Below are 17,533 nucleotides of genomic sequence, written 5' to 3'. Positions count from 1 at the left end.
GACGACAGCTGGGTTAGGCTCCAGCAAACCCCACAACCCTTTCAAGGATGGGCGGTATGGAAGATGAATTAATGAATATTAATGTCTATGAACATAATCAATGGGAAGGACGAAGAGAGAAAGTACTTTCACCCCAACGCACACAAACATGGGGTTTAAATACATAGACAGAGGTTGATTACGAGCACCTGGGTCACACAAGTAAAGGAGAGCCAGAAAAGACACAGCAGGTGAAACTCATACAATCATGCGGACAGGACACACAAGGAAACACACCCAACCACCAAAACCTCAACAAAATATGACACAAACAGCTAATCATCCACAACGACACTTATAATTATTGGATTGGATAACTTTATTCAACACGTATTCGGGAAATTTCATTGTGACAGTAGCAAGAGGGTGATTAGACAGAACAACAAAGCAAAAGCACAAAGTACAACGCAAATACAGATTTATAATACTAATTTCTCCAAACAAATAAAAATGACCAAAATATCTGTTTTGCAAAATGAAAATGTTTCATATAACATTTTGGTTGCATTTTACAAGCAGTTGATGAGAATTAGTGAGGTTATTTTGTTTTATCTGCCATCTGTTCATGTGAGGGTCTCAGTATGAGGATTACACAGACGGATCTAATCCAGGCCAGAGTGACAGATTATTCCTGAGATACTTATATGTTGTCCGCGTAGTATTTAATGATGTATGGTTACATGTTTGGCGTTACACATTTCTTGGGGAAAATAGCAACACTTAATCTAAAGCTAAATACATGATCACAATAGTGAACATTTTTTGGGGCGACATTCATACTCATGAAAGAAAACAGATATCGCCCATTCGTTTGTTACACTATTCCATTGGTATACAACTGGATCAAAATGGAAGTTTCCCTACATTCAAAAAGGTCAAAGTTCTAAATATACTTTTCAGTATTATTAGCTTTTGCCTGTTAAACTGTCAATATCGCACATTTTGTAATACGTTTTATATCGGAATATGAGAGAGAAATGCGGGATTATCTGCTTGATCTTTCGCGATGTCTGATTAATATCCCTTCATCCCTTAATTTATGTATTCACAAACTCAGAAATTATTTGATCATTTCCAGTTCCAATTTTAACTCACTGCATACTGACTTGAATTGTAAAGTCATATATTTCATGGCTTGTTCAGAGAGTGCTTTAACTCATTGCTTGCCAATGATGTTAATAGACGTCCAATCCACTTGATGTGGGACTGCTGCCAACAAGTGAACATTTGTTCATTCGAAAATTTTAAGCTTAAAATCATTGGGTGCAATTGACGAACATTCAGTCGCTGGGACCCTCCCACTTCATCGAAATTCACAGCAAAAGGATGATTAAGTGCAACATGTTTAGATGTCTGTCATCATTCTGGGAAGGGCAACAAGCCTTCATTTTGACAGCGGCAATCTTGAGTAGGAGACCAGTGTTTGGAAAATAGATTTTAAAAAGTACATTAGTGCACAGCATTGGCACATTATTTTCTAGTATTCATTCATTCTCAGTATTCAAGTCATTTTAGTGCCGTATCATTACCGATACTGATATTTGTGTCAGTAACATTGCAACAAACTAACAATAAGAATACAATATAACACATTACAATTCAGCAGTGGTGTGCCGTCAGGGCCTTCAAGGCCTTCTCTGCGGGCCTAAGAAATATCTGAATCACGGACTGATGTTAATTATATTTAGTCCATGAATACATAATTCCAAATTGTCTGTTAGCCCATCATTGCCTTCTCGCAGGCGTAGGGGTACGTCATCGCTTTCACCAACTACGATTGGCTAGTGATTAGCCAGAGCTACCAAACTGTATCTGGAGCGAGCTGCACAAGCAAATATATTGATGTGTTGATTTAAAGCCATTTTCAAGACGGACTATGCCAGAAATACGACAGGACAGGCTCGACTTTCAGCATTAGCTTCGATGGCGATAGAAAAGAAGGAAGAAAGAAAGGAGGATGGATATTGTGCAAAGTTAAAAAGGATTTTTGGTGAGTAAAATATGGCTATATTCCTAAATAATATTTCAATTGTATGAGGTTATTATTGATTATTTTTGGTGTCGCAGCTGTAGCTGCAGTAGAGGTTTTATAGCCATAAAATAATTTTTGCAGAAGGCGTCACTAGGAAATGCACGGACCGCCACTGCAATTCAGGAAAGGCTGGGTGACAGAAAAATCAAAATCTGTACATAAATATTATAGCATTTACCACTTCATGCTGGACACAAAAAGAATTAAATTGTTTTGAATTCAATTTGAAAAAAAAATCATGAGGTAATGCAGGCTATCTTCCGCATGAAGTGACTCCAAATGCATCATCCTTTGTTGTCTTTACTTCTTGGACATCATTTTCACAAATTCTATGAAAAAACAATTGATGAGTGTTGTTTTTGCTGATTGCTCAGTTTTTATTCTCTACTGTTCGTGTGGTCTTGTTCTTACCCTCAAAATCAACCGTCCCATCTCCATTTTTGTCAGCTTCCTGTAAAAGTGCTTCAATTTCTTTTTTATTGGCTTCTCCCCCTAATAATTTAAGGACAGCGTGCTTCAGCTCATCGGAGGTGATCGAACCATCACCGTCGACATCAAACTGGAAGGGATGATAAAATCTTCATAATGTGAAGAGGACATTCAAAGTAACCCAACAACTAGTATATCGTGAGCTCACTTCTCTGAAAGCTTCTTTAAGTTCTTTTATGCCAATCATGCCTGCAGTTTCAGCCAGAAGTTTGGGAGTCATCAGTTTCACAAAGTCCCCAAAATCCACCCGTCCGCCCACTGTGTAGACAAAAACCAAAAACATATAAAGCAGAAACTATCATATGTATACTACAAGATACAATTTCTGGAGAAATTTGATATGGACGTTTTACTCTATCATTGGTCATTGCTAGTAGAGTTTTGGTCACTTGCTTTAAATTTTGGTGCAATTTTAGGTCAATTAATATTAATGTTGGTGCAATTTTAAGTCACTTCCTTGTAAACTCATTAGCTGCTATTTATGGCGCTAGGCGTCCAATCCATTAACATGTCTAACGCAGTCAAAGGTACTAAAAAATGAGCATTCACCACTCACATTTTTTGTGCATTGTAGTCGTAAAAATATGATCATTTCTATCATTAACTTACAGTTCATGTTGATGTTTTGGCTAAGCTCTATCAGCTCCATTTCAGTTGGCATGTAACCCATTGTCCTCATCAGGTTTCCCAAATCTTTACAATTTATGAAGCCATCTTTGTCTTTGTCAAACTCCACAAAAGCCACACGTAACTCTGCAGAGGGAGAGCGATTAAACTTGCATGGTAATCATAACATTTAATATATGTTGATGAAATGCAACGATTACCTTCCACCTCCTCGTGAGTAAGAGCTCTCTGCAAAAAATAGAGATTAACACAACAAGCAATATTTTAGGTACAAGTTATTATAAGGAGCAATTCCTAAGATTTGGATAAAAATCAATAAAGGCTCCTTGTTAGGTTTGTGTACTTTTTGAGTTTTGTGTTGAATTAGTCTTGGCTTTTTCCCTCTGTAACTTGTCCCTAAGTCCATTGCTTTCACCTGTTGTCACCTTCCCAACGTGTTTCAGCCTAGCTGGTGTCCCCTGTGTGACCTATACCTGTTCTACGTGTCTCTTTAACCCTTGTCTGTGTATTTAAGTTCCCTTTGCTTGTTCATTTCTTGTCAGTCTTAGGTGTGCGTCCAAGCCCTGGTTTGTTTGAGTCTCCAGCTTTTGGTTCACCTTTGTATTTTTGGATTCCCTGATCTTGTTTGCACATTGGTTTTGGTTTTTTAAACCTTTTGAGTTACCACCACCTCCCATTTTTTTGTCTTCGTCCAGGGTGTTTGTATCGTAAACTACGGTAACTACAACGTTCACATTCAGAATTAACGATGTCATGTTCCATTCATTCATTTTCTGAACCGCTTATCCTCACAAGGGTTGCTGGGGCCTATCTCAGATGACTTCGGGCACCAGGCGGGGGACACTCTGAATTGGTGGCCAGCCAATCGCAGGGCACGAGGAGACGGACAAACATTCACGCTCACACTCATACATAGGGGCAATTTAGTGTTCAACCACCCTACCATGCATATTTTTGGAATGTGGGAGGAAATCGGAGCCGGTGAAAACCCATGCAAGCCCGTGGAGAACATGCAAACTCCCATGAAAGTGGACACAAGTGGTGTCAACATTCAGACATTTTTTGTTGTTGAAGAGCCTGACAGCTAATGCCAGGAAGGCTCTGCGGAAGTGCTCCTTCTTGCATTGAGGGTGCAGCAGTCTATCGCACAAGACGAATCATTCATCAGAACTTGTAACCTAGATGATTCACAACGCACTCTTGTTACCGAATTCTTCCGGTTTACAATGCAGTTGAATCAAGATGGTGGAAGCCGTAGTGATGTTGTGATTTTTGAGGCATTTAAATTGGAAATTTGGTACTTTTCTGAAATGGCTACTTCAAAAATAATTTAAGTGACATTTTTTTTTGTATTTCCGGCGTTTAGGGAGGTTGTCCAGAGTCCCGGATATTGCGTTGCATTTCCGGGTAAACTCCTACAAAACCTTCTTGGAGGGTACAGTATTCTCAACACAGAAGTTTTTATAATCTGTGATCCAGTGGGTCCAGCTGTCAATGTCCATCCCATGTGAATCCCACAGCACCTCCCAGTCAATTCTCTCAAAACAGCCCCTGAGTACCATGCTGGTCTCCTCAGTCCTTTTTTTATGATCCTTGTAGTTGAGGGTTGTTACCTCACCACAGGGATGTAGGTGGAGATCAGATGGACCAGGTTGTGGTCTGAGCGACCCAGTGGGGGGAGGGTGGCTCAGCTGTATGCCTCCTCTGTGTTGGTCCAGATTTTTGTCGTCCCTGGTATGGCATTTCACATACTGAGTGAAGATGGGGAGAGTAAAGGCCAAGGAAACATGGTTGAGATCACCGGAGATAAGAATGAGAGACTAGGGGTGTGACGTCTGCAGCCGCGACACAGTAGCGTGAAGAAGCTCACAAGCAGCTGCCATATCGGTAGAAGGGGGGATATACGCAGTTATCGCGATAAAGTGCGAGAACTCCCGCAGGATGTAAAATGGCCTGATACTAACAGGTATAAGATCGATCTCTCGAGTACAAAGTTGCTCTTCACCCAGCTACACAATTTGCTATTAATTATAACAGCTAGTCCCCCACCTTTCAATCTACCACTCTCCTCAGATTTTCTGTCCGGCCTCACCATCTGAAAACCTTCCAGGGACCTGAGTGAGTCGGGTTTTAATTCATCCTGCCAGGTCTCCGTTAAACACATAATACAAATGCACAAATATCTTCCATTACTTGCAAGAGTAGTGTGAAATGCAATTTACCACATTTCTGTTGACGTGTGGAAAAACAAGCAAATATTTTTTCATTCAAAAATCTTATTAGTTAGCATAACAGCCTCACAGTTCTGGGGTCCTGGGTTCAAATCCAGGTTGGTCCACCTGTGTGGAGTTTGTATGTTCTCCCTGAGCTTGTGTGGGGGTTCTCCAGGTACTCCGGGTTCCCTTCACATTCCAAATACATGCATGTTAGGCTGGTTGGACACTCTAAATTGCCCCTAGGCATGAGTGTGAGCGTGAATGGTTGTTTGTCTCCTTGTGGCTTGCGATTGGCTGGCCACCAATTCAGGGCGGCCCCCGCCTCGTGCCCGAAGTCAGCTGGGTTAGGCTCCAGCACCCCCCACGAACCTTGTGAGGATAAAGCGATTCAGAAAATGAATTAATGAAAAAACATTCAATCTGCATACATTTGAGTATGGATACTTTTGATAACCCTAAAAATGCAATATGGTTAGATTGTTTTCCCTTTTTAATTACAATAAAGGTATACTGCAAAAGAATACAAATGACCAATATTCAACAATATTTCATTGTCTCACCAAAAAAATAATGTTCACAAATACATTTTAAGTTCATGCTATTGTCTCTTCCTTCTTAGTTTGAGAAGGAGAGTACTAAGAGAAAAAGAGATGTTAAAAGCGCATTACTTACTTGCCTCCGTTTCCCTCCTTTTAGAAAGATGCAGGCTTGTTTCAGGCTCATGGTATCTACTTTTGTTAACAAGTAATTTATAAAATGTACTATCGCATGTACTATGTATGACTAGACCTTTGGATGTATGCTGTCTTTATTAAGAGTGAGGGTAAAATGTGATCTGTGGATGGCAGCGAGGAGGGATGAGGATGGATTATCTCTGAAGCTTTGGTTTGTAAGAGAAACATGGATCAAACGGTGCACAATTATATTCCACCATGCACTTTCACACATTTTTTTAACAATGCACTTCCATGTTGATCATATAGTGTTTGAAGGACTTAACAAATCACAAACAATTTGAAAACGTATTAAACTTGTTTTTTATATCCACCAATGGACATGCAATGGTCACGTTTCATTCTTACAAAATAGGATGCAGATGTAACCCTTTCAGTTACCAGTAGTCGCGGGAATGGACATCTTTTCAAAAGTTGCTTTCTCTTATATTAGGGGTCTCAAACTAAATTTATTGGGGTGAGGGGTCATTGGAAAGAAGAGTCAGGGCTGCATGAAGTATTCCAAAAAGAGCGACTAATTTTGTTGATACACTTTAGGTACTTTATTAGTATTAACACCCCAAAGTTATCATTAGCCTAGATCGTTCATTGCCAAACCTAGGCCACAAAGTGTGTTGTTGTTGTTAGTAAAACAGAGGATTGATTATGAAAACACATTGGCACAACTAGGCGGCCCGGTGGAGCGAGTGGTTAGCGCGTCGGCCTCACAGCTCTGGGGTCCTGGGTTCAAATCCAGGTCATGTCCATCTGTGTGGAGTTAGCATGTTCTCCCCGGGCCTGCGTGGGTTTCCTCCAGGTACTCCGGTTTCCTCCCATATTCCAAAAACATGCATGGTAGGCTGATTGGACACTCGAAATTGCCCCTAGGTATGAGTGTGAGTGTGCATGGTTGTCCGTCTCCTTGTGCCCTGCGATTGGCTGGACACCACTTCAGGGTGTCCCCCGCCTCTGTCCTGTAGACAGCTGGGATTGGCTCCAGCACCCCCCGCGACCCTAATGAGGATAAAGCGGTTCAGGAAATTAGATGAGATGAGAGATTGGCACAACTAATTGGATGTCAACCGGGGGCCGCAAAAATATTATGTTGGTTTGAAAACCTGTGCACTATAAGAATATATAAAAATATATATAATGCAGTGGTGGTCCGTGCATTTTGGAGTAGCGCCTTCTGCTATCGGAATCAATCCAACCCTCAAAAACTATTTTATGGCTATAAAACCTCTACAGTAGCTACAGCTGCGACACAAAAAATCATCAATAATAACCTCATAAAATTGAAATATTATTTAGGAATATAGCCATATTTTACTCACCAAAAATCCCTTTTAACTCTACACAATATCCATCCTCCTTTCTTTCCTCCTTCTTTTCTATCGGCATCAAAGCTAATGCTGAAAGTCGAGCCTGTCCTAGCGTGTTTCTGACATAGTCCGTCTTGAAAATGGCTTTAAATCAACACAACAATATATTTGCTTGTGCAGCTTGCTCCAAATACAGTTTGGTAGCTCTTTGTAGTTAGCGCACTGAAACTGGCGCACACACCCTTTTCCCGGCTGTAACAGGCTTGCTAGCTTCGGAGTTGACCGCCCTTTCTTAATGATGTCCATTTTTTTCTGTTAAAGTCCGTCTGGAAAATAGCTTTGTTAGCAAATCTGCAACCAAATCCATTTGTTTTCCTCTGTCGGCCATTGTGGGTGGAGTTTGCGATCTCTGGCTGCCTCACTATGGCTTTGGCCTGCCTACTCTCTGTAGCTAGCCAATCAAAGTTGGTGAAAGCAATGACGTATCCCAGCCAGCAAAATGGCAATGCCTGCAAAAAAGCATTGTGGTGTTGCCAACTCGAAATCTGATTGGTTAAAAGCAACAGTCTTGTTTAATGCAGCAGAGCCCGCAGAACTGATTGTGAAGGCTTTGATGCAGATTTCTGATCCTGGCAACAAATAATGGCTGAAATGTGATTGGTCAAATGCTTCAATATGAAAACACACATCTGGAAGTAGTGCAACCAGGGGGAAAAGCAATGAAAGGAAGCTAACACACCATTTGGAATAATAAGTATTGATGGACAAAATATAACATATGATTCAGATATTTCTTAGGCCAGCAGAGAAGGCCCTGACTGCCCGCCACTGATATAACATATAATAAAAACATTCAAAAAACTAAATTTGTGCATAAAAGGGTTACGAATGAGTTTAGAGGGTATTTCCATGCAGGATTTACTGTTGTAAGTAGATAACAGGCTTCACATTGAGTAGCAGAATGTTTTATGCTACTTATTAGTTAATATATCTTTATGATATAGTATTCACCATGATATTACTGAGTCTTTGGGGTTCATTAAGAACATAGTTGTTCAATAATAGAATAAATCCTCAAACATACAACTTGTCTAATAATTTGGCACTCCCTGTACTGTGTTCAGCAGGCTCAATAATAAATAAATAAACCATACAAAACAATGTTTTGGGGTGTATTTGCACTTTTTATATATATATAAATAATTTTACACACACATACATACATACACACATTACCAGTAGTTAGAACAAAATTAAAACTTGACAGCAATAAACACAAACTCATTGGATCCCATTTAGGCGCTAGATGTCCAATCAATTTTGACTGAGAGGGGCGAATGCAGCCGGTGATCGGACCGCCAAGGATCCCTCCTTTGGCTGCCGCCCAACTGTCGACGCACCCGACCTCTTTGGCCCCTCTCACAGGTGGTGAGCCCATGTGAGGTGGAACCCATGTTGGAAGATGAGATGCGATAAGATGAGATGAGGGGTGAATGTATATTTGTCCATCACTGTCAAAATGGATTGGACATCTGGGGCTGTTGATTGGAGCCCATGACTTAATGGGGGAGAAATTATAATAAAGTAATTACGAAATTATTTGTTTGCGAAGTAGATAGTCACAGGGCTACATTGTTAGTTTAATTCCATTAAAGAAGAAACAAAAAACAAATTGAAACATTTAACAATTTGGTCACTGAAATACTGTGGAAAAGTTATAATTACTATGTACTGAATAATACTAAATGATCACAGATGCCTGAATTTACATTTAATAAATATACAACAAAAATCCCAAAGGGATACATACTGTAAGTAAAAATAAAAGTGAAAATAAAATAAATATACATCAAAAATTTAAATACAAATAAAAATGAGAAAATCATAAATTATTTTTAATCACTTTTTACTTTCTGTCCCCCTAGAACTCTTTTTGACTCGGTTTGCGTAAATCATTTAAATAAAAAAATAAAATTAAATAAATACAAAATAAAAATAAAAAGGAAAAATGTAATAAAATTCCTCCTTTTTAATTGTAATATTTTATATTTACTTTGATTTCTTTTTATTTTATTATGTATGCGTTAGTTGTACTTTTTCTATATTTACTATTTTTATTAGGACCATTTCATATACTTGTGCATTCCTCCTTTTTCATATAGATAGTATATATTTGATGAATGTGAATTCAGGCATCAAGTCATTAAATTTTTACATATTTGCACAACCAAATGAGGCAATCATTGACATTTGGTCACAGAATGCCTTGAAAGCCAAATTTATTCAGAAGAAATCCCAGTACAAAACCTTTTTCACTGGTACAAGTTTGTTTTCAAAATAAAGCATGTTGTTTCCAATCCGTCCGCTTTGGAGCAAAATCAGTTACCTAGTGTCACAAAGTTGCCTCAAATGGTGGTACACATTTATATATATTTTTTTTCTCCAGGTACAATTTAACCTCAGTGTCTATGTATAAACATTCCAATGCATACAGAAGCAGCATTTATAGCTTCCGACACATGCACACATAGATGTAAGCGCAAGCGTCCATGAAGAATCATTACATAAAGTTTTGTTTCGTAGTTTTTATATTCAGTTGTTTCCATATCCACATAACCATCTAAAAAGTGCTGATATTTTTCTTCTTATTATTATTATTGAACACTGACAATGCAAAGCTACACTAGCTTTACTAAACTGTTGTGAAATGCACATAGACAACCAATCAAACAATTCAACACTCACTTCCACTATACATAACCAGATAAAGTCATGGTCTCCAGGACAACAAATATTTACAAATCATACTGATATATCTTCTCTACATAATCTGAAAAGAACATGGAACGTTTTCCCCCCCGCCAATATACTGCCAGTGTTTACATATACTCTTCACCGTGGGCTTAAATTGGCTACACACTAGCCTTAAACCATGGAAAGAAATTTAAAGGCTGAACATCTACACATGGGACACAGTACTTTGTTCTCAGCTACTACATGGTCACTACAAACCTTTGATAGTCCACAAAGTAAATACTCTGCACTGCATTTATGTTCATTTTAACATTTTTTTGGACTGTTTGTGTCAGTACATATCATACTGACTATAATTTAGCGACAATAACAAATACAATACATACTAAACAAGCAGCTAAAAACATATATAGCTATTTCTTCCACCAAGATGCATATTTTTTTTTACAATCATCAATTGCAATATCAATATCTGACAAATTAACAACAGTACAACTTCCCTTAAATTGCAGAGCTATGCCAACATAGATACTTTGGGGATGGGCTGTGATACATTGATATTTTCTACAGAAACATGCTGAGATAAGTTCGAGGTTTTACAGTGTCTTTTACCAGAAGTGTATTTAGTCAGACGGATGGAGGAATGACTAGGTGGACGGGAATGAAAACCACTTCTTGCTCTCCTCTTCTTCATTGCATCTTATTTGTAGCTTTTCGATAATGGAAGCGTTGCTGCATTTCTGAAGCCAATCTACTCATAAAAACTCCGATCCCTACAAAATACAAAAAGTAGACATGAGCAATTCTGGGTGAATTGGCTCCCATTAAAGGTGCTAAACTATTACCGTATTTTCTTGCATATACGCCGTATTTGTCCCTAAAAAAAATGATGACTGAATCAAGGGTATGGCTTATATGCGCACAAATTAGACTTGACATGCTCGAAACATTCAAGGTGACAAAGAAGAAATGCTATATAATAGCATATAATGCCGATATGGTCATTTATTTCAAAATAGAGAAAAAATAAACAGATAAAATGCAAAAAAATGTATTTTGACGTCTATGAATGAAATTCAAGGAAAAAAATAACCCGTATCTTGTATAAAACGTGAAAAAACTTGTGACCAGACGTTTTGTCGCCGGACAGTTCGTCGACCGGACATTTCGTCGCCGGCGTTTCGTTGCCGGACATTTGGTCGAAGGACAATTCGTAAGGTTAGTGGTTAGAATTAGGGTTAGGGGATAGTGGTTAAGGTTAGTGGTTAGGATTAGGGGATAGTGGTTAAGGTTAGGGTTAACCTAACCTCAAACTTGCATAAATAATTATTATCAACCAGGTAATCTCTCTCTCTCAAAATTATAATCATGAGAGAGAGTTTTTACTTCAGATTTTTTAAAGGAACTTTGACATTAAAATAAAAGGCAATAAATAAAACGAAAATTGTCCGTCGACGAAATGTCTGGCGACGAAGTGTCCGGGTACCAAAAAATTCACTTGTCCCTGCCATTGCTCGCTCAGGGCGCCGCCATCTTACCTAAGGATGACAAACTAGAGCGCTACGGACACACTTCCTGGTTGTACCGGTCACGCGACTTACTTTTTGAATTTGTCTACGTGCAAGCAACACCCTTTCGGAATGTGCAATCCAGCAGACGATCCTTTCCATTCATACAGAATGCCAAAAATACCACGCGTGATGATTTTTCTTAAGATTTTCCCTTCAAAGTAACACATTTGTACTCCCCATTAAAACCATGATTATGGATGTGAAAATTGTGATTCATGGGGCGTCTTATACAAGACAAATTGTAAAATTCAACAATTGTAAGGCAATTTGAAGGGTACGGCTTATACATGGATGCGGCTACTATGCGAGAAAATACGGTAGTCCATTTGAAGTGGGAGGGTTGGCAGTGAATGAACAAATGTTCAAATGGGTTAAATGTCTTCTTGTTACAAAATAAATCACAATGATCCACAATTACTCTGTTTTAAATGGTGGAGTAACAGCAAATATTTTCTATTTTATCTATTTTGTTTTTTAGGTAAAAAAGGAAAACAAATACTCATTATATATTTATTCATTTTTTCATTTTTGATCTTTTATTTATCTACACCGAATTTAAAAAAAAATCTAGAAAAGGGGAGAACATTTATAAAATTGGTCTTTTTTATGTTTTAATTTAATTAAAAATCAAAGGGAAAATTGTAAATATTTTCTTTAATTAAAAAAATTCTTTAATTAAAGAAAAAAGCTTTAAATATATATAGTATAAAACATGAACATTATACATGTTATTTACTTTTGTAGGCTGCACTAAATGATAAGGCCAGTTTGATAACCCTTATATCAAGTGTTAAGTATGACTTTCACAAATAAAATTTGGACACAAAAAACATGGGGAAAAAGTGGGTTTGTTTTTTAAGCAAGACCAAAGGCTGCTAACATTTATGTATGCCAGTGACATCTACCACTTTTTAAGAGCCACATGAGGGGATTAGCCAAAAGTCAGTCACATGACCTGATATACAGTCGTACCTCTACTAACGAAATTAATTAGTTCCAAGACTTTTTTCGTAACTTAAAAATTTTGCAAGTAGGTGTACTTTATATGTAAATTCTCTAATTCGTTCCACGGTCCTCACACAACTACCAACTAGACCAGGGGTGGCCAACTCCAGTCCTCGAGAGCCACTATCCGGTCTGTTTTCTGTATCTCCCTCCTCTACCACACCTGAATCTAATGATCAACTTATCCGCAAGCTCTCCAGAAGCTTGTTACTGGTCTCGATTATTTGATTCAGGTGTGTTGGTGGAGGGAGATCTGGAAAACAGCCCGGACTTGGGCTCTCGAGGACCGGAGTTGGCCACCCACCCCTGAATTAGACCCTTTAAAATTGGTCAGTGTCAAAATTTTGTATGAAAGATGTGAGGAAACGCACAAAAATGAGAGAAAATTATTTATTAATCAGATAAAATAAATAAAGCATATGAAAACACCACTGAAATATCTCCCTCCATGGCCATTATAGATGTATTACCCGTGTTTGTCCGCCAGATGGTGGCAAGAGCCCGTTCTACCAGGCCCGAAAGCCGTCCACTTTGTAGTACATGTTAGACTTTTACATGTGCCCTGTGTGTGTGTGTGTGAAAATATGTGCCACGTTGCATTTGTACAGCTTTTAATAAGTGGAATTCAAAATAAAAGAATGGTTAAGGAAATGTATTTACTTTTTGGGGGATTTCGTAACTTGGATCTTTTTCGTATCTTGAGTCACTCATTTTGCATATAAAAAATTTCGTACCTAGAGGCATTTGTAAGTAGAGGTATGACATGTATCAACATTGTCAGCTAGTATTAACACAGTTACACAATTATAGTAAATGCCATTACCTCACCTAATGGTTATTTTTGCAATCAGGATTCAACTTTTATGCAAACATTTGCTTAATTGCACATTTTACATTAGGATATGAACACAAGAACATATGACTACATTAATTACAAACAAACATGGGGGTTCTGGTGAACAATACAACGAATACTACTATACAGTATGGATACTAGGCTAATGAATGAACTATATATTACTTTGTTCTCAAGGTTCTAAATGCTTTGTCTAATTTGTTGTTACCTTACCAGTAGGAGGCAATGACTGCCAGCTTAAATTCGGATTTGGTTACCTTCATTCAACCTGATGTAAAGTAAAATGATTGCTGAGGAAATACACTGCAGTTGTAGTGATAGACAGTCACACATGATTAGGGTTGCCAACTGTCTATTGAAAAATGGAATCGTGACATATTCAGAACACACTTCGTATTGAGCTTACAAGGGACCCATTTTGTACCGTATTGTCATGGAATTGGAAAATAGCGTCCGATTTGTAAAAAGAACAAATACTGGTAAGATGATTTTAAAGAATATGAAGACAAAGGTATTCCACCACCCTCCTTCTTTGTCGCCAATAAGTGTTCGAGTATGACAATGATGACGACAATACGAAATCCTGCTCATCTCATTGGTCGGGGTTGTTAGGGTTGCTTGGTTGTGTTCAGCTATCGTTTCTCCGCCCCTGGTGAATTCCCTGCTTGTTCCTTCATGTGTTTCCCAGGTGTTCCTAATTGTCTCGTCAACCCATGTCAGTATATTTAAACCCCACTGATTGTTATGTCATTCATCGGATCGTCTGCCTTTGTTTGTTCATGCCATGTTTCCATGTTACCTCAATCCATGTTCCATGTGCCTCGGTCCTCGCTTTCCTGTGTCCCCACTTGTCAGGTTTGGTCATGTGATTTGATTTCTAAGTCTTTGTTATTTTCTAAGATCCTGTTTAAGTTATTAAAGTTTTGGTTTGAGCACCACCTCCTTCGTCCTCGCCTGCTTCCCTGCGATTGGGTCCTAATTCCTCGTTTCCTCGCCTCGACGTCTTGCCGTAGACGTAACAGAGGTACTGTCACTGGTTATGACAATAGCGCACGACAACATCGTACTATAGATGACCAAAAAATAATGCAGCATAGAATGTTTTTCATGGAATTAGTTTGTTTATACAAATTTGCCTCAGTTTATGTTTGCAATTGTTCCTAATGCACAAAAGGTTCTGGTTTGTTTATTAATCTACACGCTTCCAATGTTCAAACCTGCATTATCAATCATGTGGGGTTTTTACAGCTCCGTAAAAAAATAAACCAGAAAAAAACACAGGAAGCCTCATCAGGACCGCAAGACTTAAAATATTTTAAAAATTCATTTTTTTTTTTCTAGAATTTTTTTGTATTAGACGAATAATAATTACTGATATAGTTTTTCCACGTTTTTATACCACTCAAGTATGCACCTAATTAGCGCAACTTTGAGTCAAAGATTTTTTTTTTTAAACTAGGGTAACAGTTATCGGATTGGCCAGCTCTACAAATGATATGTCCCTTTTTTTTCTCAGTCAGTTGGCAACCCTACACATGATGGAAAGAGCAATTGAAATTGAACATGCAAATGACCAAATTTTATGTAAAATGATGTTGGTAAAGCTTTGATAGGGTTATTTTCTTTATTAAATGTATACTCACGCTCCCTCATCTCGAAGCAGAGTCAGGAACTTAGTCACTCTGTAATCTTGGTCCATCTGGAGACAAAAAAAAGATACAAGTGAAGTTAAAGCCCACAGTTAAGACACGAAATAGTCCAAACGTTGATGTGTCATGGATTGAACACAATGGCTGCTATTGACGGTGAAACATGAAGCAGAGTTGCTTTAAAAATTCACTCATTGCACATCAACAACAAAGGAACTTTGGTATATTAGCGTCCTCTAAGCCATACCCTTAAAATTGCCTTAAAATGGTTGAATTTTATGATTTCTCTCGTATAAGACGCCCCCTGATTCCCAATTTTCACCCCTATATTCATGGTTGTAATAGGGAGTACAAATGTGTTACTTAGAAGGGAAAATCATTGCATTGTTGACTACATATCTATGGTGACTACTTATTTATTGATAATTTATTTGTGCACTTCATGCTAAAGCTTTAAACCTTATTATGCTTGTATAATGACAATAAAGGCATTAAATTCAATTCAATTCAACTCTTTGACAGCCACATGATGGTGCAGTGATTCTTCCGCCTGATTTCGGTGCTTGCAGTATGGGTTTAATTCCCACTCGGTGGCAGTTTGATTGTGAGCATCAGAAGTTGTCTTTTTCATTGTGCCTTGCGAGTGGCTTTGCAAGAATTTCATGCATTCTCATCTAATCGCTGTCAATGCTGGTTTGAATGTCACATTACCTGCAGGGACATCTCAATAAGCAGAAGGAGTTTCTTGATGCCGATCCAGACTCGCTTTCCTTTAAGCTGCTGAGCAATGCTGGCCCTCTCTTTGTCTGTGAAGCTCCCCAGGAGCTGCAAATAAAAAAACATTGCCAGTCATATCTGGAGGAATCTTCCAAGCAGAATACTTTTAATGTGAGAGGAATTAAAGCAAATTGGTATATTTATGACTAAATACGATATGTTCCATTTGACTTAGTTTTGACCTCTAAAGCATCAACAAGCTGCTCCCCGGTTGAGATGTTTGGAATGTGGATGGTAGTGCTGAAGGCGTCCAACATTTCCATCTCCTGCAAGACATCCTTCCTGCTGCTGGTGCCAATGATGAGCAGCTTTCGACCCTGAAGGAACATAGAAGAACATGGTGTATATAGTGAATCCTACAGAGATGGGTGAAGATTCATCTAGTAACCTATTCATAAGGGCTGTCCATCTGACTATCTACAGTGTCATAATAATTTTATCAATGTACTTGAAATGTAAGGGTTTGCAGAGAATGACCTCGTGGTGAACTCATTTAAATTCACAGCAGAAAGTATGATTAGACGTCACATGATAGGACGATTGTCGTCAATGGCACTGATATATGAACTCTGACCTTGGGTGGCGCTTTTTTCAGGAGTACCAGCAAGGCTTGAAGAACCAGATTGGAAAAACGTGGTCCGATTGGAACATAGTCAAGCAGACGTTCAATATCATCAACCACCACACAGCTAAGCTGGGATTTGTAAGCGTCATCGAAAACCTAAAGTTGAAAGAAAACAGTTTAATATAATATATTCATCCATTCATCTTCCATGGCGCCTAGCCTCACAAAGGTTGCATGGGTGCTTGAGCCTATCCCAGCTAACTGCTGGCACTAGGCGGGGAACGCCCTGAATTGGTCGCCAGCCAATCGCAGCCCACAATGACACTTGATCTTCTCATAAAACGGTAGTTTGGTTTTGTTAAACTTTGCCAGCCCATGACATATGAGCCATATACTACAAGTAGCTTCCTGTTGATTTCTTAATTTACTGTTATTAATTGGACATTTCATTCATCCATACAATATATAAAAATATTTTTCCATCTCATCTCATTTTCTGAACTGCTTTATCCTGCCTAGGATCGCTGGAGTCTATCCCAGCTGAATCCGGGGCCGGGGCAGGGGACACCCAGAATCGGTGGCCAGGCAATCGCAGGGCACAAGGAGACAGACAACCATTCACACCCATACCAAGGGGGAATTTAGAGTGTCCAATCACCCTACCATGCATGTTTTTGGAATGTGGGAGGAAACCGGAGTACCCGGAGGAAACCCACGCAGGCTCAGGGAGAACATGCAAACTCCACACAGATGGACATGACATGGATTTGAACCTAGGACCCCAGATTTGTGAGGCCGAAGCGCTAGCCACTCGCTCCACCGGGCCACCCAGGTTGTGCCAATGTGTTTTTGTTTGGCAATGAACGATCTAGGCTAATTATAACTTTGGGGTGTTACTACTAATAAGGTAGCTAAAGT

The 17,533-nt window shown here is 38.8% G+C and overlaps 2 protein-coding genes across 4 annotated transcripts in view; both read right to left on the bottom strand.

Annotated features, from left to right (window-relative positions):
* Positions 1 to 340: 340 nt before the first annotated feature.
* LOC144089146 (calcium-binding protein 5-like) lies at positions 341 to 6,293 on the bottom strand. The gene is made up of 6 exons (XM_077620055.1): positions 6,076 to 6,293; positions 3,388 to 3,415; positions 3,170 to 3,313; positions 2,709 to 2,818; positions 2,483 to 2,630; positions 341 to 2,400 (listed from the first exon to the last, which is right to left on the bottom strand). The coding sequence occupies exons 1-6, from the start codon at positions 6,124 to 6,126 to the stop codon at positions 2,372 to 2,374; spliced, it is 510 nt and encodes a 169-aa protein (XP_077476181.1). The 5' UTR covers positions 6,127 to 6,293; the 3' UTR covers positions 341 to 2,371.
* A 2,308-nt stretch (positions 6,294 to 8,601) lies between these two features.
* Positions 8,602 to 17,533, bottom strand: part of LOC144088737 (vesicle-fusing ATPase) — a 44,857-nt gene continuing 35,925 nt past the window's right edge. For 2 of the 3 annotated variants that reach the window (XM_077619364.1, XM_077619362.1), the window contains 6 exons: positions 16,625 to 16,771; positions 16,233 to 16,367; positions 15,985 to 16,098; positions 15,268 to 15,323; positions 13,838 to 13,892; positions 8,602 to 10,965 (listed from right to left, as the gene is read on the bottom strand). In XM_077619364.1, coding sequence (XP_077475490.1) covers positions 13,862 to 13,892; positions 15,268 to 15,323; positions 15,985 to 16,098; positions 16,233 to 16,367; positions 16,625 to 16,771 — 483 coding nt within the window. In that variant the 3' untranslated portion in view covers positions 8,602 to 10,965; positions 13,838 to 13,861. The remainder of the gene's footprint in view (positions 10,966 to 13,837; positions 13,893 to 15,267; positions 15,324 to 15,984; positions 16,099 to 16,232; positions 16,368 to 16,624; positions 16,772 to 17,533) is intronic. The other variant, XM_077619363.1, reaches the window with a different exon arrangement.

This window comes from Stigmatopora argus, chromosome 14 (genome assembly GCF_051989625.1).
Source record: "Stigmatopora argus isolate UIUO_Sarg chromosome 14, RoL_Sarg_1.0, whole genome shotgun sequence".
NCBI classification, from domain to species: domain Eukaryota; kingdom Metazoa; phylum Chordata; class Actinopteri; order Syngnathiformes; family Syngnathidae; genus Stigmatopora; species Stigmatopora argus.
Note: the sequence above shows the minus strand (reverse complement) of the source record. Positions and strands in the feature narration are given on the sequence as shown.

Coding starts and splice junctions, on each gene's coding strand:
- LOC144089146 (XM_077620055.1), bottom strand. CDS start 6,126: ATGAGCCTGAAACAAGCCTGCATCTTTCTAAAAGGAGGGAAACGGAGG. Junction 3,314..3,387: donor TACTCACGAGGAGGTGGAAG/GTAATCGTTGCA, acceptor CTCCCTCTGCAG/AGTTACGTGTGGCTTTTGTG. Junction 2,819..3,169: donor CCAAAACATCAACATGAACT/GTAAGTTAATGA, acceptor TTGTCTACACAG/TGGGCGGACGGGTGGATTTT.